The sequence below is a fragment of the Macrobrachium nipponense genome, chromosome 3, assembly GCF_015104395.2.
Source record: "Macrobrachium nipponense isolate FS-2020 chromosome 3, ASM1510439v2, whole genome shotgun sequence".
Classification (NCBI taxonomy): domain Eukaryota; kingdom Metazoa; phylum Arthropoda; class Malacostraca; order Decapoda; family Palaemonidae; genus Macrobrachium; species Macrobrachium nipponense.
In genome coordinates this window covers 131405813-131429289 of record NC_087202.1, presented here as the reverse complement: position 1 = coordinate 131429289, position 23477 = coordinate 131405813, and the positions used below count along the sequence as shown (strand labels likewise).

The window sequence follows — 23477 nt, the reverse complement described above, 5'->3', positions numbered from 1 at the left end:
TGATTCTCAGCAGTTGTCGTCTCGACAACTGCATCAAGCGGACGGCACAGCGTATTGCCCCGAGTGTCTCGAGTCTAGAGGCGAGTACAAGTGTGTATTTTGAGAGTTTTGTGTGTTCTGTCTCATTAAGCCAATTGTCCTGCACAATTAGTAAAGTAAAGGGGAAAGTGGCTGGGGGAACTTTTTGTAAGCAGTGTTCGATCGAGTAAATGTGGGGAAATCTTGTTGCTTTTGTTTGTTTATTGCTTGTGATCCTGTCACATCATATCAATAAGAGTACCTAGAGATCTAACTAGCAGCAAGAAAATTGCTCTCTTTGAGAGCAATACAGCAAAATAAACTTACCTTGCAATCACCCTCGACTGATTTCCAAACCAAAATATTGACTGGCGTTTATTTTATAATACAATAGTAATATGAAAATACATACAATGTTATTGGATGCAGTTAAGTAAAGCATAACTTTGTGCCAGAAAACCATAAAAAAATTTAAAGAAAATAAAGTGTTTCAGAAGTTTGAACAAATTCTTCGTTTTTACATTTTAAACAAGGAAAGTTACTAATTTTTTGAGTCACAAACTGTGTCCTTGAACGAATTAAGTTTGTGAACCAAGGTAACAATCTATTTTAATTTTAAAGGTATCATCATGAAGAACTTTTCTTCCTCTTTCAGAATCATTAATTCTAATATTAACAATACTTTCCCTCTTGAAAACTAACAAGAAATGTTGCTACCAGAAGAAAGTCACTTTTAATGAACTTGAAATATCATATTTAGTTTTATTTTTTCCACAAAAAATGCATATAGTGCTATAAAGTAGAGACTGTTTCACTATGCAACAACAATCACAAAAATATCTTTAAAAAATGACCGAGATACTGCTGTCTGAAAGTTGTGAATTTTCAAACACGATTTCTGGCGTTATTTGGATTTCTAGAAAAATTGTGAGACTCTTCATATTGCAAAGCCTCAAGTGTAACAGCTCAAAAAAAACAAGTGGGCAAAATACCTCCCCCCCCCCCCCCCACCCCCCCCCCCCCCCCCCCCCCCAAAAAAAAAGAAACTTAACTAATCCAGCTGCCAAACTCACCCTCAGTCACACTTTCCTCTTTACACTACTGAATACACACAGGACAATTGACCTACCTACACACACAAAAAATAAACACAAACATGTACTTACCCAACTCCAGATATTCAGGGCTATGCCGTGCTGTCCGCCGTTGAGGTCAACAACAGCTCACCAACAACCCTCAACAGCTTCACAACCACACCAAGAAACCACAATAGCTCCGCAACAACAACAACAACCCCCAACCATAACTCACATACAATCCACAAGGAACTCACAAGCACAACAAACCTAACAGCACATGCACAACATCTCCAAAGCAAACAATATCAGCTTAACAACAACTAAACAACAAATCAACAGCACACAACTTAACTGACTTTCAATGCCTTCAATAGGGTGCTGCCGACACTACTGACTATCACAGACTCTAACCCAAGACTGACTAAAAACTGCCTCAAAACTCTGATTCCAACAACTACAACCAATTGCACCAGCAGACAACCCAGAACTCACCAACAGCCAATTCAATTGTTAACCATCCATCCACCATTCTCTCTCTCTCTCTCTCTCTCTCTCTCTCTCTCTCTCTCTCTCTCTCTCTCTCTCTCTCTCTCTCTCTCAAGGACACTGTCAAATGGAGCTCCCATAACTCCTCCATAACATCAAAAGTTTTCAACTTGTGGTGACTGCCCTGAGAGGCAGTGCCACCACTGGAGCATTCCACATCCATGGTCATGCTCATGCCAAGAGTGGTAATTTGCCTCAAGGCCTTGTCAGAGGCTGTCATCTGTGCCACATCATCATCAAAGGGCCAAACGACACTAAATTCCTTATGGTCATTAGTCGTAAAGGATTGGATTAATAAAAAAAAAAAAAAAACTAAACCTCAAAAAGATACCATCTGCCTTTCATGGAGTTTATTCTTCCAGATGATGGTCCTACCTCAGTTCCCTATTTAGCTTTGGATATACAGTAGGGCCTCGTTAATCACGGGGGATAGAGCCCAGAACCCCACGTGATAAGTAAATACCCGTGTTATCCTGGTACCCCCCCTGAAAATTGCTTTAAACCACCTACTTTAATAATTAACCCACCCAAGACCACTATTTCAATGTTTATAACTGCCCTACTTTAGTTCAGGCACCAAATATTTCTTCAACTATCACCTTAAACTAAATTCAAGACAGTTTCAAAGTTATTCTTTCCTATCTTCAATTTCCCCTGTATCAGATCAACAAACAAAATTATAATTACCTAACAATTCCTTTCTATTTTCATGATTTGGCTGCTGCACCAAACTTAAAGTATAGTATATCTATTTCGTGAATGAACATATTTATGATAAAAAAACATGATTTACTGTAATGATTACAGCACCCAACTATAATATTAATGTATAAACAGCAAAATACAGCAATAAAAATCTAGTTTTGTCTTTTGTTTACGTTTAGAATCAGCTGATGGACGTTTATTACCGAAAGAATTATTTTGGAAAACAATTTAGTTGCTAAAAGAAACTAATTTATTAATGGAATTATTATTATTATTATTAACTTTGTACATAATAGTTTATGATATTATGATACAGTAATTCATATTTCATTGAGAGAGAGAGAGAGAGAGAGAGAGAGAGAGAGAGAGAGAGAGAGAGAGAGAGAGAGAGAGAGAGAGAGAGAGAGAGAGAGAAGCAGCTTGTGACGAGAGTAACTTGAATAGCTTGAGATAGCAGCTTAGGACGAGAATAGCGTTGAGAGAGCAGCTTGGGACTAGAGTATTGTGACTATCTTAGCTCGAGAATAACAATGAAATTTGTAATTTAAATATTTTATGATGATAAGAAAGAAATGAAACATGGATAGTGAATGATATTATGATACAGTAATTCATATTTCATTGAGAGAGAGAGAGAGAGAGAGAGAGAGAAGAGAGAGAGAGACGAGAGAGAGAGAGAGAGAGCAGCTTGTGACGAGAGTGACTTGAATAGCTTGAGATAGCAGCTTAGGACGAGAATAGCTTGATAGAGCAGCTTGGGACTAGAGTATTGTTGACTATCTTAGCACGAGAATAACTATGAAATTTGTAATTTTAGATCGTTTTAAGAATTGATAAGAACATGAAACATGGCTAGTGATAAGATATTCTCTTGTATACTGTTATGTGATAATCATTCAGTCAACTATAAAAGTTGTATTGAAGCACATTTTCGTAAATCACAGAAAATAAAAGTATGGCAACACACATTTTTATTCTTTCGGGGACCATCTTGTTCTTTTATTACGATAATAATAGATCAGTATTATAGTTTTTTTTTCTGTAAGTGATGAGAGAGAGAGAGAGAGAGAGAGAGAGAGAGAGAGAGAGAGAGAGAGAGAGAGAGAGAGAGAGAGAGATTTGCTATTTACATTCATAGTATTTGAAAATTTGTGAATGAGTTTTATTCTAAAAATGCATTTAGTCATGAAAAGAAGAAGAAAACAGTAATCAGCGAATCTTGCTCTATGATAAAATTCGTGATTTCGTTAATTTTCCGGAATATACGTAGCATTTGGGCTTCACAAAAAAGTAAGTAAAGTGATTTATGACAGAGTTTAGAGGATACTTACGTAAAAATACATCGGTACTTTGTAGAACGGTGACGTCACGGTGGTCATATGTATTTTGTTCGTGAGTGAATATACATTTATGATAAAAAATAGTTACTGTACTGCTTAGAGAACCATATTGTAATATTAATGTAATCACATCAAAATGAAGTAATCATTGTTCATTGTATACTGTAAACATGTAAAGTGTATTTTTGTCTTTTGAAAAATGGATTCCCCAAGGAATTATTCCTTGAAGAGGCTTTTTATTATGAAGATATGCCAATAATATATAAGATTTGCATTTTATTTTGAATATATGACAATAATATATAAGGTAAAAATGGTTTTATTACATTTACGCTTCGTCGCCGATTGCAAACAACATACGATAATCTATTCGTTTGTATGACTGCAGTGTTCAGAGAAGTTGATTACTTATACCAAAACAATAATGAAGTTCGAATTGAAAATTTATGTTTTCCTAAATGTTATTACTACTGTAATTAAACTACTACTATTAACATTTCTAAAAGGTTAAGAATGACAAAGGTGCTGTGAAGTGTAACTCAATGTTTACATTTCTGCTGGCCACTCAACTACAAGTTGATGTCAATGACGTGGAATTATTCCATGAATAGGCTATATATTATGAAGATATGCCAATAATATATAAGGTGAGAATGGTTTTATTACCTTTATTGTCAGTTAATATCATAATGTGAATCTGTTCATGCATTTGTTGGTTATCGGAACCGGACGAGGCTTAGCCTACCACCGGACAAGCACGAGATGCTGTGATTCACACCAGGATATATAGACTGAGAAGTGGTCCAAGGAAAAACCCGTGATTAACTGAATCCGTGATTGCTGATCCGTGACTAAGCGAGGCCCCACTGTAAACCCAGTCCAAAATATGATATCTTTTTCTATTTACCAGGTCCAATCAATTTACACAAGTGGAAAATTCCACAAAAATTTAATAATACATGGGATTCTTGGTTTGAACACAGGAACATTCCTTGGGTTCAAGAGCACTTCAAGTCAAGAGGAAGTATTTAGCTTTGGATTATAAGAATCTCTCTCCCAGAATTGAGAGGCCTCTCACCTGTCATGTGTATCATTTGAACATGAAGCCCTGTAGCTTCAACAAAGCACTCTCTTATTGATTTGGAAGTCCCATGAAAGATAGGCCATCAAACATCAGGAAACTACTCTTCACCCAAAAGCTCTCCCTAAATGACAAGCTTAGCAGCATTTGAGACGTGCAAGTTTGACAAATAAGGGAATTTAGTGGATATAAAATAAGAATTATATAAGATTAATGGGATTAAGATGGCATACTTTTAAATTTGAAACTTTAAATTTCTCACAAAAAATATAAAAATTTCCATACTTCCCGACCTACCTGAATTTGCTTGAGCTGATGAAAAACTGCTGTACCACCATAAACCACCTTGTTAAGGAGGGTGGACCCAAAAGATAGTTTCCTTGCCTCAAAATATATCTGCAAGGCTAGTTCCCTTGTAGGACACAAAACCAAGCCTGTTGGCTTCGAAGTTTCCTCCATAGAATGGCTGCTGCAGTTTTCCTTACATATATAGTTAAGTATTGGTAACAAATAGGCCACCTGTAATAGTCAAGAAAATCAAAGAAATGCAGTCTCATTTTTTATTAAACTAAAAGACTTAAAAGACATTTAACTATAGATATATTAAGGTATAGTGACAGTGTAAAAGTTGTGAAACTGTGCTTATATGGGGAAATAAATTACCATTGTGAGTGCTTATGCCCTCAAGCAGGATGTGAAGAAGTCGAGAAAGTGGCATTTTGGGAGAATATTGACCGATAGTCGAGTGAAATACTAATAGCAGAAAGATTAATTGTTGGGTGTGACATGAATGGACATGTAGGAAGGACCAGAGAGGGTAGAAGTCCATTGTAGCTGAGGAGTTGGAGATACATGACAAGGAATGTAAGTTGTGGACTGCTCAGTACAATACATATAAGAGTGGAGCGAGAGAAAGATTGACTTCATGTGCAGATTTTTATAATTAAAAGACTTTAACCAGACCACCGTGCTAATTAAGGGCCTCAGAGCTCGCCCAAAGGATTAATAGGAAATGGAGTACCAGGTCTAGGCCATAGGCCAAGCACTGAACTAAATGAATGAAAAATGAAATTTTAAAAATAAATATGTAAAAAGGCATATGCTTCTACACTAAACCATACACACTTTTAATACATTTACTTGCACTTCCATCGTCACAATAAGAAAAAAACTAAACCATGATAAAAATCAAATACAAGTTAAGATTTTTAAAATTTGGATTTTTAAAATTTATTAAGTGCCTCATGGACTTTTCTATTTTCATAAGTTTTTACATTTTATCAATCAATTTAGTTCCTATTGAATATTAAAACTGGGACAATTGATTGATTGATTTTGAAATTGAGGTTTTGAAGACCACGTGCCTGAATCCATCAGTTTTATTCAGCGTTGTAATGACGATGAAATATATAAGGTAATGATATAATTAATAATGAATAAGATAGTAAAATTCAGTTGAAGTATAAATGTAATAAATGAGGAATGTTATTAGATAAAACCAATCATAAAAAGATACGTATATATAAAAAGTTTAAAATATATACTACCTAATATATAAATTACATGACTAAAATCTTTAAATATACATTATATCTCATTAAATGTCCAATTTCTTTCAGATAACCCATCAGGTTATCCACCTTAACACCATTTAAAATTTCTAAAACATGTAGTCTTCCCAGCTAATAAGTAATTTGCCCTAAAGCAATTAAATCTAGGATAACACACCAGCATGTGCTCAACAGACAGCTGACCACCACAGTAGGCACAAACTGGGGCACTGTCTCCCTATAAAATATAACTATGGGTAAAGCAGGAATGGCCAATCCTATGCTTTTTTAGGATGATCTTCAATCTTCTGTTAAAATCTAAACCATAACTACAAAAATCAATATTTTTTCTACTTCTGTACTTCCTGTTTGTGGTTAAAATTGGGGAAGTCCATCTCGGCTGCCATTTCTTACATATGTTTCTTCTAATAACTGGAGGCATATCCAAATTTATAGATTTGTATTAGTTAAGAAATCTCATCTTGCAGCAAGCATTCTTTGTCTTAATATCAGCCAGTTTATTCGCTCCTACACCACTGTACCCAGAAATCCAACAAAACTTCAACTGAATTGTGATGAACAGAAAAAAAAAGCCATCCTGAGCCTTTTGAATTAAACTTCTTAAGGGGTTCTACAACACTCATCATTATATATTATTGTGGATTAAAATTCCTCAGATGCAGATCTAAGCATCAACTATGGCTGCTGCTTCAGCAAAGAAGATCGATTAGGAGTCTGATCACTTTTTATATATGATTGTCCCTCAAACACCACTGCACAGCCTGCTCCATCTTCTGATTTTGATCTGTCAGTATAGATTTTCCAGTCACTCATATGCCTCTCACCAAGTTCCAAAAATCTGTTTCCAACTACTACTTCTGGATGACCTTACTTCTCTACCTCTTTAATGCATACATCCATTGCTAGAATATACCAATAAGGGATAGCATGATGTTTAACTTGTAGGATCTTCGGTGTTTTTATACTTTCATCCTCTAGTTCACCCAGCTGTCTGATTTGAATTGGTGTTGGAGATATACTAAATCTAAAAAGATTTGACACGCACTAATTTAAGATCTCAGAAGAATTCTCCATTGTACTTTTCAGCAGCATGGTGTATTTCAGACCTAGCCCATGCCTCCTTATGTCAGTAGCTCATGGGAGTTTATTAAAATATTTTCAATGGGTGAAGTTCTAAAGGCTCCAGTGCAGATCCTTGATCCCATATTATGTACAATGTCCAATTCCTTAAGTTCAGACTTTGAAGCAGATGAGCATACTTGGCAGCCATAGTTTAACTTAGATAAAACATACTGCATTGTTAAGCCTTAACAACAATTTCTTCATTAAAGACCATTTCTAAAAGTTTTACTTAAGTAGAGTAAGGTAAAATAGTTCCATTGGTTTCCTTAGTTCAGTGCCTCCAGAACCGAAGAGAGCGAGTTTTTTTATTTGGAAAATCTAAATCCTTGCTCACTAGCCCAATTGCTTACTTTATCAATGGATCTTTGCATGAACCTGCTAATAGGAACTGAATCATATTCTGTGCAGTAGAGCCAAATCATCTACAAATAAAGGGCCACTTACTGTTATGGCATCTTTTCTAACACTTCATTAATGGCCATAGCAAAGAGGGTGACACTAAAGACACTACCCTGAGGAACTCCCTCTTCTTGTAAGAAAGGCCGCAATACATGATTCGCAACTCTTATCTTAATATCTTCCTGATAACAAATTCACAACTATAATTTTTCCTTTAATGCCCATCTTACACAACTTTTTTTATATCAAAATGATGTGTTGTCATATGCCTTTTCCAAATCAAAGAAAACTCCTATTGTCTGGCTCTGTTTAGCAATAGCAATTTATTTTTTTCCAAGTGCCATACAGCAAAAAAAAACCCTCTTCGCAATGATTTGGTACTAGACCACCCCACGAATAGCTAATACTTAAAACCCCTCTAAAAATGCTTAGAACAAAACCCCATTAAAAATGCCTAGAAATGCCTATTTTGATAGTTGAATCACACAATGAAGCTTATACCAGAGTATTTTAAGTTTTATACAAAACAAAAGTGTGTATTAGGTCACAAAAATTTATGAAAATACAATAATTTATTAATATTTCTTGGAGAAAAATACTGCGAATGGGCCTTAGAAATATTCGTGAATATGAGAGTTCACGAATAGGGGGGTTTACTGTAGTACAAGTCTGGTGTTAATCATCTTTTCACCAGCTTACAACCCCAACTGGTAAGAGCTTTTGGTCTATAGCTGCTGGGTAAATAAGGATCCTTGTTTGGTTTCTTCAGAGGAGGATTTAATAATTATTTCCAGCTCTTAAGAATAATACCAGTTTCACAAATTTCATTTATTATATCTAAAAGTAATTTCTTTGACTTTTCTGGGAGATGTTTCACATTATTTCAAACTAATTTATCATGCTCAGTATTCTGCAAGGCATCCTGCAGTGTAAATTTTGCATGACATGGTTCTGATTAGTTTCACTTAAATCAAGAGAAATCCAGGCATTTCTAGTCTTGGAATTTTTGAGAAATGTTCTCCTAATTTTTCTATGACACACACTGGTTGGGCAATTAGGCCACCCATTATCTTCAGGGTTGGCAGAGGTTCAGGATCAAACGTGCCATTTCGTTTACTTTCTTTCAAACAATTTGGGATGGTTTTTAAGATGTCATTGATGTAGTACATACATACATGACTCTCTTTTTGCATTCTTAAAATATTCATTTTGCTTGGCCACAGCACATTGGTAAATGACTTTAGCTTGTGTGGTTCCACTCCTATTACTTTTTTTTTATAACATTTTCTAGTGATCTTACTCATACTACTGCAGGTTTTGTTCCACCAAGGAACTGCTGGTCTGGAAGGCTTTCCTTTCATTGTTGGAATAGAGGCAATTGCACTGCTGATGGTAGTGTCATTAAAATAATTATATGCTTCTGAAATGGATGGAAATTATTTTACATTCGTCTCCACAAGAACACTCACAAAATTTCTTCGTCTCCATCTACCTTCCATTTAGGTGTGACTGATGACTGATTCTTAAGATTTTATATGAATTTGGAAATGTTCACTCTCATTTGGTTAATCATTTACTGACCATTCATAATCAATGTGAACACTAGATGAGCAAATGCTCAGATCAATAGCCAAGTAGTATTGGAGTAGCTATGAGGGGAAGACATGACTCCATTATTAAGTACTAGTGATATTATGATTACCCATAATACCCTCCAACATTCTACCCTTGGCATCTACCATGCTCCCACCCCAAATAGGGTTTTGAGCATTAATTTGCCAAGGAGTAGGAAAGAAGTAGGTAGCTGATTGATGAGTAAGTGAATATCATTATAAGTGAAATCCAAATCAGGAGGAAGATAAACGGAGCAAAATGTAATCTGCTTGAATAAAATGAAAGTTACTGATACAGCTTGAAGATGGGTATTAATTGATAGCGAAGTGTTGCAACGACTTATACGTAATAATTGCTGTACCTCCCTTAGTCTATCTCCGATTGGTGGTGGAAATTATATTTTCTGTGATTTAACCCAGGATTATATTATGTACTTCCAAGCTTAGTTTCCTGGAGAGAGACAATGCCTTGGCTATGGTCATGGAGCCGTACCTTCAACTCTTTGCTTCGAGACCCAAGACCTCTACATTTCTATTGTAGTATTGACGTGAAATGACAAATTTTCTAAGAACTTATATTTTTCATAGCTACAATCCTTCGGTCTTAACAATAGAATAATTTCTAGCCCCTAGCTGGATCTAGTTAAATCGCAGATGAAAGTAAGGAGTCTTGTGAGATCTGTCAACGTGTGAGTATATTGACCACGCACCCACACCACAGTGTCAGTCTTTTCTTAAACCGCCTGGACAAGAGTTGTGGCTGACCTTTCTCGACCTTTACCCGGTTCATCGTCCGTTTTCGCTTGTGATTCTGTGTGGGGCTTCTGCTCTTTCTTGGCCTCATCACCGTGCGCGCCTCGGAACTCCAGGTTTTCCGTGTTCTTGTTTTTTGGCTTGGTCAGCAACGGATCCTCACATCACTTGTAGTAGGTGCCGTTCTAACTTTTATAAATATCGAATCCCTGGACAGAATGCCTTGTGGGGCCTAGAGAGCATTGGAAGTTATTGTTTAGCAAGAGGGAGCATCATAAAGTTTCTACTCTTCTTTCGTGGGAGTTTTTCTTTTCCTCTTCCGATGCTTCGTCTCCTGCTGCTGTCACACCCCATGCTAGTATTGTGCCTTTGTCCCCTTCCTTTTCTTCCATCGATTCGTCGGAAGTAACAGGAGGCCCTCAGGCTGATTTATAAAATGTCACCCCCTCTTCCTTGAGAGTTAATTTGATTCCCGAGAGGGAGAAGGGTTTTTTCATCAGTTTCTTTAATTTCAGGTTTGGAGGCATCCAAAATGGTGGTGCTCTGGGGGACGCTTGGGCTACGGGGTCCACCCTCCTTGGATGCCCGCTGTCCAAGCCCTCCCCCCTCTTCCTGGCCTAGTCTTCGTTGGTGGCCGAGGTCAGCCATGTTGTATTGCTCTGCAATACAACATGACGATTGCAGCTTCTTCCAGTCAGAGGGAAGCCGTGGTGTCAGAGGGTCAGCCATTTAGTATCCCTCCACCAGTGGTGTCTGCTTCCCGTTTGGATCGAGGGGAAGCCGTGACATCACCACCACTTATGACCTCACTCCCTGTTGTCTTCTCTGAGCTGGCTCGCACGTCTGTGTCGTTATCGTTTGCTGCCATGACGTTATCTCTGCCATCCAGTTTGCTGCATCTCCCTTTCATGTCGTTGGCCCCCTTCTCTTGCTGATCCGTCCGAGGCATTATGCCAGGCAGCTTAAGAGATTGGACTCTTGTTTTAGAAGATGGGTTTGCTGCCGTGTCGGCTGGGAGGACTAGAAGTAAGAGTGTTGTGTCGCCCCCGCCTCCTGCGAAGAGATTGTGTTAAGAGCCAGAGCTGTCTTCCTCTCCCTCTTCCCATCTCTGCTGCGTCGGCGTATCAAGCGTTGGAAGGCTAAGGACTTTGACCTTTCTTCGTCTGCAAGTGAGGAGCGGCACTCCTATGTTCCTACGAGTTTTGGTGGTAATGAGTGTGTTGGTGTTTCTTTCCCTGTGCGATCTGCAGTGGCTGCTTCGTCCTCTGCATTGAGTCACGAGTGTGTTGCAACCTCCCACGTTCAAGCACATGTTGCAGGTGCTTCTGCTTCTCCTTCTCCAGGGCCTATTCACTGCCGTAAGGATCTCTGAGGTGCCTGTCACGAGGTCAAAGTTTGTGAGCGTGGAGTTAGTGCAGCATCTCCCTGGTACTTCAAGGGGTTCGACTCCGAGGGATTCTTGTTCTGTTTTGAGTGTTTGAGATTCCTCACCTACGCACGTTCGTGCATCCGCCCCACACATGCTGGTATGCAGCCATGTTTGAGAGTCATCTGTTTGGAGAGAGCGTAGTGATGTCCCTAGTGTTGTGGTTAGTTCATCGCAGGAGCTGGTGCTTGGATCCAGCCCAGAAAGGTTGATTGGTGTTTCGGGCTGTTTGGCTGCTGGTTCTTCTGTTAATTTACAAGAGGAAGGCGCTTTAGATAAACCTGCACATCTTTCTTGTTGTCGATCTCCGTTGCTGGAGCAGGAGGAGGGAGACACGCAAGAGTTTTTGTCTTCCTTCACAGAAGTTGTCAATCTCATTCGTGGGTTCAACAATTTGGAGAGTAGGACTCAGGCTCGGTCGTCTTTCACTCCTTCCTGCTTGGAAGCCTTGCTGGGAGCTACACAGGATCCCAAGTCATCGTTTCAACTTCCCTTGTCAGGGTATGTCCAATCGGTCTTATATAATGTTAACACATGTTTCAGACCGGGACGGATTGCTTCACTCTAGGGGGCTCTGCCAAGTTTCTTACCCCCGCCTCTCACGAGGCATAGGAAGTACTATGCTGCGAACTCTGCATACTTAATGTCGCGTTGTCTTAACCCGGGATTGACTTTAGAGCAGGTGAGGTCGGTGGCTCCGTTCCAGTCTCTGCAGGATGCCTTAGCTTTGGAGTCTATGGCAGCCTCCATATTGCTACAGTTTCTTGGCTGGACTTCTGTTCTAAGGTCGTTGCCAAGATAGCTTCTGACAGATACCCAAAGGGGTTGGTGAGTGCTTCCTCTCTTGCAAGTTTGTTGCAGTCTGGAGGCAAGGTGTTCTCGCATCTTGCTCACCTCAGTGTTAATTTATGGGCTAACCTTCTCCTGATTAGAAAAGAGACAGCTTTATCCAGGATGGAAAGATCGGTTGACCCCGAGTTCTTGCTAGCATTGAGGAATGGGGATCTTTTGGAATCACAATTTCTGTTCCCTCAGAGCGAGCTGGAGGACGCGATAGACTGGTGCCAGGCTGACACCAAGGACATATTAGTGCACCAGGCTGGGTCTAAGTCAGTCTCTCGTCCTCAGAGACGTCTGGCTCCTCCTCCCTACCCTGCCCAGCAGCAGTCACGAAGGTCGTCGCCTGGTAGGCTGTCAAGGAGTTCAGTTTCGGCAGGGCTTCCCCATTTGTCCCAGCCTAGGTCAGAGGGACCAACGTCCCTTTCGCTCCTGTTCCTTAAACCCGAGAAAGGGCCCCAGAAGAAGAAGTAAAGGGGGTCGTCAGTAGGTTAGGCACCTCTCCCTCTCCTGTGCCACGGTGGGGTGGGGTGAGGGGGGGGGGGGGTTGCCTGGCAGGCCAGTGGTAGTTATGGGGTTGAAAAGTGGGTAGTAATATCCTTCAGGTGGGGTATCTACTGCCATTCGACTTCTCTCCCCCCCTCTCGGACAAGCCTCTGCTCTGGAGGGTGTATCCTCCAGATTCTTTGAAGTTCTTGGCTCTCCAGGAGGATGTGCATAAGATGCTGGACAAGGATGTGATAGAGGAAGTGGTGCGACTGTCTCCAAGGTTTTACAGTCACATCTTCTTGGTGGCCAAGGCGTCGGGAGGTTGGAGGCCTGTGATCGACTTATCCACCTTGAATCACTTCATCAGGAACACGAGGTTCAAGTGTTGGCAGCTGTGAGGGAAGGTGACTTCATGGTGTCGATAGATTTGAGGGACACATACTTCCAGATCCCTATTCATCAGATGTCCAGGACGTTCCTTCGAGTTCATAGTCCTGTGCTTCGGGCTGACCACAGCCCCTTAAGTGTTCACAAGGGTCATCTATCTCATCTCAAGTTGGGCGCATGGTCAGGGGATCTGTTTGCTGAGGTACCTCGACAATTGGTTGGTCTTGGCAGGTTCCAGGGAGAAGCTGCTGCAGGACAGAGATCGCCTGCAGAGAAGCTGGTCCCTCATGGGGGACTTCATCTTTGGTCTCTCCAATGGAGACTGAAGGAATTCTGGTCTCTGGCAGGGGACTTGCCCGTTAAAGGTTCCTCAGTCTCTGGAAGTGAGAGAAGACTTTCAATGGTGGTTGGACGACCAAATTCTCTTGAAGGGTGTTCCTCTGCGTTCTCTCCCTCCAGACTTCCTTCTCTTTTCAGACGCCTCCCTCGCAGGTTGGGGGGCTCACTTAGACAGCTTCAGTGCCTTGGGCATTTGGAGTTTGGAGGACAAACAGCAGCATGTCAACGTCTGAAGGAGTTATGGGAGAAAGTAGAGGGTCATTCTGTCGTTCTCATGTTGGACAAAACCACGGTGGTTGCTTATGTGAACAAGCAGGGAGGCCTGGTTTCACATCAACTTCACGCCTTGACCGTCGAGGTTCACCAGTCGGCGGTCAGCAATTCGGTAGAGCTCTCCAGGTATATCCCAGGCAAACGGAATGTGGTCGCAGACAAGCTCTTCCAGATTTGGGGGAGACCCATGCTGACCTTTTTTCAACCTGGTTCAACAGGAAACTGGAGACATTCTGTTCAGTGGTTCCAGATCCTCTAGCAATGCAGAGGACATGTTTCAACATCCCTGGGACAACCTGGAGGTGTATGGCTTCCCTCTGTTTTGACTGATCTGTCAAGTCGTGAACAGGCTGATAAGTTCGCAGTCTCAAGATGACTTTGGTAGCCCCTTTGTGGCATCAGGCAGGATGGTTTCCAGATCTGCTGTCATTGTTGTTGGAGGTTCCGAGGGAGATTCCCCCTTGGCGGCATCTCCTGCGTCGGCCGCAAGCAGAAAGGTTCCACCAGTCCGTAGAATCCCCGTCTCTCTACGGTTGGAGGCTATCAAGTATCTCCTCCGAGCAAGAGGCTTTTCTCAGAAGACAGCAGAGTATATGTCTAGCAGTCTCAGAAGATCGACCTCTGCAGTTTACCCATGCAAATTGGCGATTTACTGTGACTGGTGTTGCAAATGGGGTTTTTCTCTACTCGGAACCTCTGTTCAGCACATAGCGGACTTTTTTACCTTCCTCGGAGATGAGAAATTTTTTCATTTCTGCCATTAGAGGCTACAGGGCACTCATCCTGGGAACTTTCCTTGCTAGTTAAGGGGCTTGAGCAATCGAGCTTTCCTAGGGAGCTCAAGCCTTCGACATGGGATGTTTCCTTGGTTCTGACAAGCTTCACCAAGGTTCCATATGAGCCTTTGTGCCATTCATTTGACAGGGACTTGAAGCTCAAGACAGTTTTCCTCCTGGCCTTGGCCTCTTCGAAGAGAGTGGGGGAGCTGCAAGGTCTGAGCCATGATGTGAAACACACCAGGGGTTGGGGGTCAGTTTCCTTCGAATTTGTCCTGGAATTCGTGGCCAAGACCCAGAATCCCTCTGTACACGATGATAGGTTCACCGATTTCTCCATTCCATCACTGAATGACTTTGTGGGCAGTGATGCTCAAGAGCTTTTGTTGTGTCCTGTCAGGGTTCTGCATTGCTATCTTAAAAGGACATGGCACCTACAACCAGTCTGCTGCAAACTTTTTGCTAGCACGAGATGTTCAAAGAAAGAGGTGTCGAAGAATACTCTCTCTTTTTGGATATGGGAAACCATCAGACAGGCATACTTGACACTTGATGATTCTGCCACCACATCTGTGCAGGCTAGAATGCATGATGTTAGGGGTATTGGTACCTCTCTGGCTTTAAAAAGAACTTGGCTGTACATAGTGTGCTGAGCACAGGTACTTGGTTACGCCAGTCCACATTCACCTCTTTCTATCTTAAGGATGTTGCCCACAAATCTTTCCTTGGGTCCTGTGGTGGCTGCCCAACAGATTGTGTAACTCATCATTGCCCTTAACCCTTTAACGCCGATTGGACGTATTAAACGTCGATATAAATTGTCTGTTGGGTGCCAATTGGACGTATGGTACATCGATATAAAAAAAAGTTTTTTTTAAAAATTCGCGGAAAAATAGTTATAGGCCTACTAGGCAAAAACTTTTGAATCACGCGCCTTGGGGGATGCTGGGAGCTCATGGATCAAGGCGTTGTTTTGTTTACAATCGTTACGCAGGCACGCAAGCGCGAATTTCTTTCTTATCGCACTAAAAAGTACCAGCGACACATCTCTGAAATTATTTCGTCACCGACATAATTTTTGCACCATTTTAAATTAGCCGTTACATGGAGTATTATATATGAAAATGTGCGCAATTTTATGTAGAATACAACAAAAAATAACTCATGGTTGTAGCTTTTATCAGTTTTGAAATATTTTCATATAAATACGATAAGTGCAAAAATTTCAACCTTTGGTCAACTTTGACTATTGAAATGGTCGGAAAACGCAATTATAAGCTAAAACTCTTATATTCTAGTAATACTCAATCATTTACCTTCATTTTGCAACAAATTGGAAGTCTCTAGCACAATATTGCTATTTAAGGTGAATTTATGAAAAAACTTTTTCCTTACATCCGCGCGGTAACTCTTCCGAAAATATAAAATATTTTTTGTCTGATTGTTGCAATGTTTGCACCATTTTAAATAAGCTGTTACATAAAGTTTTATATATGGAAATGTGCACAATTTCATGTAGAATAAAACTAAAAACAACCCATGGTTGTAGCTTTCATCAGTTTTGACATATTTTCATATAAACTAAATTCAAGATGTTTCAAAGTTATTTTACAACATTAGCCTTAAAAATGTATGAAGTATACATGCTACTGTACATATGTAGCCTACTAGCCTATGGATTACAGATAGAAGCCTACATATGCATGCTCATGTGGGCCTCTTTTCTTCACAACACATGTGAATATATTACAAGTATAACCTTCATCTGATATTTAGGCTTCTTTCCCATAAGAGTAAAAGAATTGGGACTTTTGGATGCCACATAATTAACTCGTTTATATGGGTACGATTTAAAGAATGCGGCGAACAGTACTTCAATAACAACATAAACAAAACGTGGTTAGGCCAGAGTTGCCAAATGGGAATGGCAATTTCTTGCTAGATTTTGCTCCACAAAGTGCTAAAAAAATTCACATCATACACAAACAATGCCACCCAGCCAATTTCAACCGATTGCTCTCTTTTTCAATTCAAACATGTTTTTAACATACACAGGGTACTTGTACATTACGTTACATGATTCCTAATAATTTCGAAACCTATTCTGTTCAATTCCTGAAAATAGTTTTGCAAGATTTTGTTCTTTTTCTTACATGATATATCAAACATAGTAGAATAAAAGAAATATTAAACTTAACATTAAAAAGTTTTGATGTCAAAATACGTATGCTAGATGTATTTGTGATGTCAAAATACGTATGCAAGATGTATTAAAAAACAAATGCAAGTTTTCCTGCCAGATGCTGGATTGAAAATTTTCTTGCTAATTACCTCAAGAAACTGAAAGCTAGCATTAAAAAGGCAAAATTGGTAACACTGGACTCAACAGATCCGTGTTAGTAGTACAAATGATAGTTGTTGTATCGTTAAAAATAGTATCAAAATAAACGAAGTCGCAGAGCCGATTCTATTCATGTTTTTCTAAACAAGTAGCCTAAAAGGAAAACTGTATTTTGTTTGTTTTATCGAACCACAAACCCGACAATGCAGAGTACATATGATCATTCTAAATTATTATTTACTACCTGAATAACAATGATATTGTGTATTGAAAAAGAATGTTACGTATATTCCCAAACATTATTACTACCTTTATTCCCAAACATTATTACTACCTTGACTAGTACGATTACAATTTCGAAAGATAATCTGGCTGTGAACGCTACCATAATTTTATTTTCATATACGTACATACATTTTGTCAGCTGGCTGGCTTCCCATAGATAATAGTTGATTTCACCGATATAGAATTATTCCACGAATAGCCTTTTTATTATGAAGATACGACGATATAGAAGGTAAAAAATGGTTTTACGAATTTCGTTTACACTTCGTCGTAGAGAGAGAGAGAGAGAGAGAGAGAGAGAGAGAGAGAGAGAGAGAGAGAGAGAGAGAGAAGGATTCCTTCTTAAGATCTCCATTACATGAAGAATGAGTAAAAATGTATTTTATTTTAACCATTGGAAGCCACCATTGAATATCGGCAGTGAAAACTTAAACACAACTCGATAAACGCTCGATAGTTATGGCAGATGACGTCAGCAATCAGCTGTTGAGAGAGAGAGAGAGAGAGAGAGAGAGAGAGAGAGAGAGAGAGAGAGAGAGAGATTGTGTGTTGCCTGATTTGGTTGTAACATTGACAGATATCCATTAGCAAAAGTTGAATAATAGTTGTGTATTGAGAATAATGATCATTTTAATAAAACTGATGTTTTCCTGTGTCTAATCATATTGCATGTATTATTACCATATTATAGTATTATGATATGAACAAAGCGATCTACCATACGCATTCTGGTTTTGTTTACATTCTTGAAATAATCAACTGATGTCATTTTACCAATATCATCACTATTTTTAGTTGCCGAATGGAATTTAATTCAGAGATATGCTTATAATATATAAAATGAGAATGGTTTTATTACCTTTATTGTCAGTTAATATCATAATGTGAATCTGATCATGTATGTTGGTGGATATCGCACTGGAACTAAGTTTAGCCTACCAATGAACGTCATACATATACCTTGAATAGGCTATTTTCTATGAAGATATGCCAATAATATATAAGTGAGAATAGTTTTATTACCTTTATTGTCAGTTAATATCATAACGTGAGTTGTTTCATGCATGTTGGTGATTATCGGACCACAGCCGAGGCTTAGCCTACCGATAAACATCACACATCACATACGCAACAAGTTTGTCCCGCGATGCTGTAATTCATACCAGCGATATAGCATGAGAAGCAGTCCAAGAAAAACCCAGTGAATGACTGATTCTTAATTACTGATCCACGATTAAGCGATGCCCCACTGTACAGTGGTACCTAGCTTGTCAAATGTTTTTGTCAAACTTTGTTTTTTAACAAAATTTTTGAGAAAATTTTGTATCGTTTGTCAAACAAATGCTTGTACTTTGAACCAACTGATTATCTAGTTTATACTTGTATTCGATGGCCTACTGGGTCTTGAAAGTAAAATTATTATATTTTCTATTCATTTACAATATATACAGTGCTACCTCATTTGTTGAACGTTTTTTATGTTGAACTTTCCATTTTTTGAACAAAATTTTCTAGAAAATTTTGTATCGTTTGTCGAATAAATGCGCGTACTTCGAACTGACTCATTATGTAGTTTGTACTTTATTTGATGGCTACTGGGTCTTACAAGCTAAACTTATTAATTTTTTTTTCATTTATAATATAAGGCGGTCCCCGGGTTACGACGGTTCCAGCTTACGACGTTCCGAGGTTACGACCTTTTTCTTAAATATTCAATGGAAAAATCCGTCCTGGGTTACGACGCTTGTTCCGAGATTACGACGCTGACGCTTCCGACGCTCCGAGTTAACGACGCTTTTAAAAAACGCATGCTATGATAAAAATCCTTTATAGTTTAGCACAGTATATAATAAAAATATGTTTTTGGTTACATTACAACAAAAATTTTTAGGTTATGATGATTTTCGACACATTTTTTTTTTTTTGGTCGTATTTTTTAAATTTGTTTAGTGACGCCGCATATGCGGAACTAGTTTCCGAGTGAATGACTACACTAGCTTGGGATGCGCAGTTTAAAACAGTCCAAAAGCGCAAATAATGAAAAAATCATTGCTTGTTTCCAGTACATAATTAAAAAAACTAAGTTTCTGGTTAGATTACAATGCAAATTCCAAGGTTACGACGTTTTGTTATGCTTTTTAACGATACCTCATACGCAGAACTAGTTTCTGAGCGGAGGCGCATTCATTAATTTACGCTATTAAACTGTATGGTAAATTGACCGAACAACGACCTTGAACCGTCGAGGACGCTAAGCGTAACAATACCAAAGGACGCCACTTCAATCGCGTGCCTGCCTGAAGTTCAGTCGGTTGTGTGCTAAGATGTTGCTGATTTTCCTTGCCATTTTTGCGAATTTACAATGGCTCCTAAACGCCAAAGTACTTCCTCCGATGATAGTTCATCCAAGAAGAGGAAGACCATCACGATGGAGGTAAAATATGACGTCGTGAAGCGTTCGGAGAAGGGAGAAACTAACACCGAAATAGGTCGTGCTTTAGGCTTGAGCAGGAAGACGGTGGTAACCATTGTGAAAGACAAGGAACGTATTCTGAAGCACGTTAAGGATGCTGCACTGATGAAGTCAACGGTGATAAACGAGAAGCAACGTAGCCAGAGCATTGTTGAAATGGAGAAGCTCCTGATGATCTGGCTGGAGGACCAGAACCAGCGACGTGTTCCGGTGAGCTTAAGTGTGATCCAGGAGAAGGCTAGAGCGCTGCATGAGGCAGTAGTGAAAAAGTTTGGCGAAGGCAGTGCTGGTGGTGAATTTTCCGCGAGTAGAGGTTGGTTTAACCGTTTTAAGGCTCGTGCAAATTTGCATAATGTGAAGCTGCAAGGTGAAGCTGCTAGTGCTGATAGCGAAGCAGCAGGTAGTTTTCCTGGTGGTTTGGCCGAGATAATCAAGGATGGTGGTTACACGGCTGACCAAGTCTTAATGTGGATGAGACTGGTTTATTTTGGAAAAGAATGCCAAATCGAACGTACCTTTCCAAGGAGGAGAAGTCAGCACCTGGCCATAAAGCTGGAAAGGAGCGACTGACTTTGCTGTTTGGGGCCAATGCAAGTGGCGATTTGAAACTGAAACCCTTGCTGGTGTATTTGGCCGAGAATCCCAGGGCTTCCAAGGGCATTTTCAAGAGTCATTGGTTCAATGACCATTTAGTGCCAGCAGTGGAACAGTATTTGACTTCGAAGGGTCTGCCTTTTAAGGCCCTCTTAGTCCTGGACAATGCCCCTGGTCACCCTTCAAATTTGAGCGACATGCACCCTAATGTGAAGGTGGTGTACCTCCCACCCAATACCACATCGCTGATACAGCCATGGACCAGGGAGTAATAGCTAATTTCAAGGCTTACTACCTTAGAAGGACCATACGTTTTGCTTTGAGGGCCATAGAAGCTAACAAGGAGTTGACACTGAAGCAATTCTGGAAGGGCTACAACATTGCTGATGCAGTGAAGAATATTGCAAGTGCTTGGAACGAGGTGAAGACGACCACTTTAAATGGGGCCTGGAAGAAACTGTGTCCACAGTTTGTGCACAGTTTTGAAGGCTTTGACCAGGCAGAAGACGTCGAGACTGTGACGAGGAAGATCGTAGGGCTAAGCAAGAGGCTGAAACTAGATCTTGAGCCTGATGATGTAACAGAGCTGCTGGCATCCCATGGAGAGGAATTGTCAGCAGAGGACCTGCTTGAACTTGAACAACAAATGATTGAGGAGGAGGAGGCGGCACCAGAGCCAAAACCCAGGTCATTAACTGTGAAAGGCTTGTCAGAGGGTTTTACTCATCTGGAGAGAGCCTTGGCTTCTTTTGAGGCAGAAGACCCTAACGTTGCCAGGTTTGACAAAATAAAACGTGGAATGTTGGACTTAGTAACTTTCTACAAAGAGACCCTGAAGGAGAAGCAGACGAAGAGAAGTGTGCAGTCCAGGCTTGACACTTTCTTTCACAAGTCTCCAGTACCACCACCTCCCACTCCCAGTCCTGGTAAGGAATTCTGAACTGTTTTTTACTAATTTATGTGTTACATATAAAATGTGTGTACATATAAAATGTGTTAATTTTTTAATGTAACAACTAAATGTTAGAGTAAATTGTAACTTCATTAATTTTCATCATTTGTAATTTTATTGCAGAAGTGGTGACAGTTCCAGATCCCCCTGTACTACCTGTGACAGCTCCAGATCTCCCTGTACTACCTGTAACAGTTCCAGATCTCCCTGTACTACCTGTGACAGTTCCAGATCTCCCTGTACTACCTGTGATAGTTCCAGATCCCCCTGTACCTGGACCCTCTGTAGCAGCCCGTCCACCTGTACTACTACAATCAGGTAAGCAATTTCATTTTTCTCATTTTCATGTTGGAAATTGTTTACACCCTACTAGTACATTATGGCATACATACGTACACTACTTACATAGTGGTACAATGTGTTTGATGTTGCATAACATTATTTTTTCTTTCATTTCAGACACCTGTGATAGTGACAGCGACCCAGATGACCCTGAGCCTTTCCATGGTTTTGATGCCTCGCCCTATTCATCAGGTAAGGAATCCTTAACAAATTTGTATAAAATGTTTTATAAATTGCTAATAGAAATTTTATTAAAAGTGTACATATGCTACAGTTACATCCACCTTATATTTATGTACCCTATCATCCTTTCCAGATCTAGATGTTCCCTCATCAGAGCCCAAATCAGTTGATACGAGTAGTATCACCTCTCCAACTCCTTCCGGTATAAGAATTCTTCATTTTTTATATTGTACATATTACACACTACATATGTCAAACAGTAATAACATGTGCAGTAGTTACAGTAGTAACTATCATTTTATATATTTTTTATCATTCCAGACTCCCAAGCACCTGCCCATCCCACTCCATAGCCCAGCCACCCACTCATCTACCATATGCCCATCCCAGTAAGCAAGCCAACCACTAGAATTTGGCAAGGACATTTTTTTTTTTATTAATGTTTTATTATTACATATGTAATAACCATGTTATGTATGTAACATACATACTATAATCATATGTACATTATCATTCCAGACTGGCATGCACCTGTGACTTACATAAACCAGACCTCTACATAGCCTACATGTCTTCATTTTGCTGAAGGTAAGGAATTCTCAGTTGTTTTTAATGTGTGCATACGTACAATAAATTTTGAACACCTAAGTGGTTACATACTGTCCTTTAATACTAATTCTTCATTCCAGACTGCCCATCATCCTAGCCAGTTATCTGTGATAAAGCACACTGAAGTTAGGTATGGAATGCATCCTTATCATGAATGCTCTACACCTCCATCTCCATCTCCCACAACCTAGGTAACAGCTTTGAGACTCACTAAAAGTTGGTAAGTTATGTAAGGAATTTCTAAATAAAGTTTTATACTACATGTTATATGTGATATTAAACCACTGTATGGTGCATATTATTGTATGTAACTTACTCTGCATAGAGGACTTACTGACAAAATTATTTTTTGTACATTCCAGAACCCCCTGAATGATGTAGGCTATGGGGCCACATAAGACTTTGTCCATCCAAGGTTACATAGCACGACAACTTTAAAAGTAAGGAATTAATTAACATACATTTACTCTTTTAGTACTCTTGATATATCTACAGTAATTAACATATTGCATTCACGACTTTCTGTAGTGTATATTTTGTACACTAATTTTGTTACTTTTTCCTTCCAGAACCAACATTTTTCACACAACTCCAGGTTGTTACTACACAATACAAGTGTCATCAAGGGATAACTACAAGTAGAAGCACCATTTTTGGATGGAAAAAAACCCTTCAGGAAAGTATACGTATCAAATGTAACATGTACTGTAACAAAGTATGAACATGTAGTGTACCAAAGTATGAACAGTAAGGTTTTTACATACAGTATTACATACGTACATAACTTTTTTTTACAGGAATTTCCAACCAAGTTTGATTACATACATGTTATAAACCACTGTACGTATGGTTACTGTATGTAACTTACTAAACATACATGACTTAACTTTGATACTTTTTTGGTACATTCCAGAATCCCAGGACCCCCTCAATGATGCAGCCTA

The 23477-nt window shown here is 39.6% G+C and overlaps 1 protein-coding gene across 1 annotated transcript in view; it reads right to left on the bottom strand.

The window, feature by feature from the left end:
* The window catches only part of LOC135222523 (probable ATP-dependent RNA helicase vasa-like), a 199351-nt gene that overhangs the window by 139452 nt on the left and 36422 nt on the right, over positions 1–23477 (bottom strand). The window contains exon 3 of the mRNA XM_064260609.1: positions 5067–5288. Within this exon, the coding sequence (XP_064116679.1) occupies positions 5067–5288 (222 nt within the window). The remainder of the gene's footprint in view (positions 1–5066; positions 5289–23477) is intronic.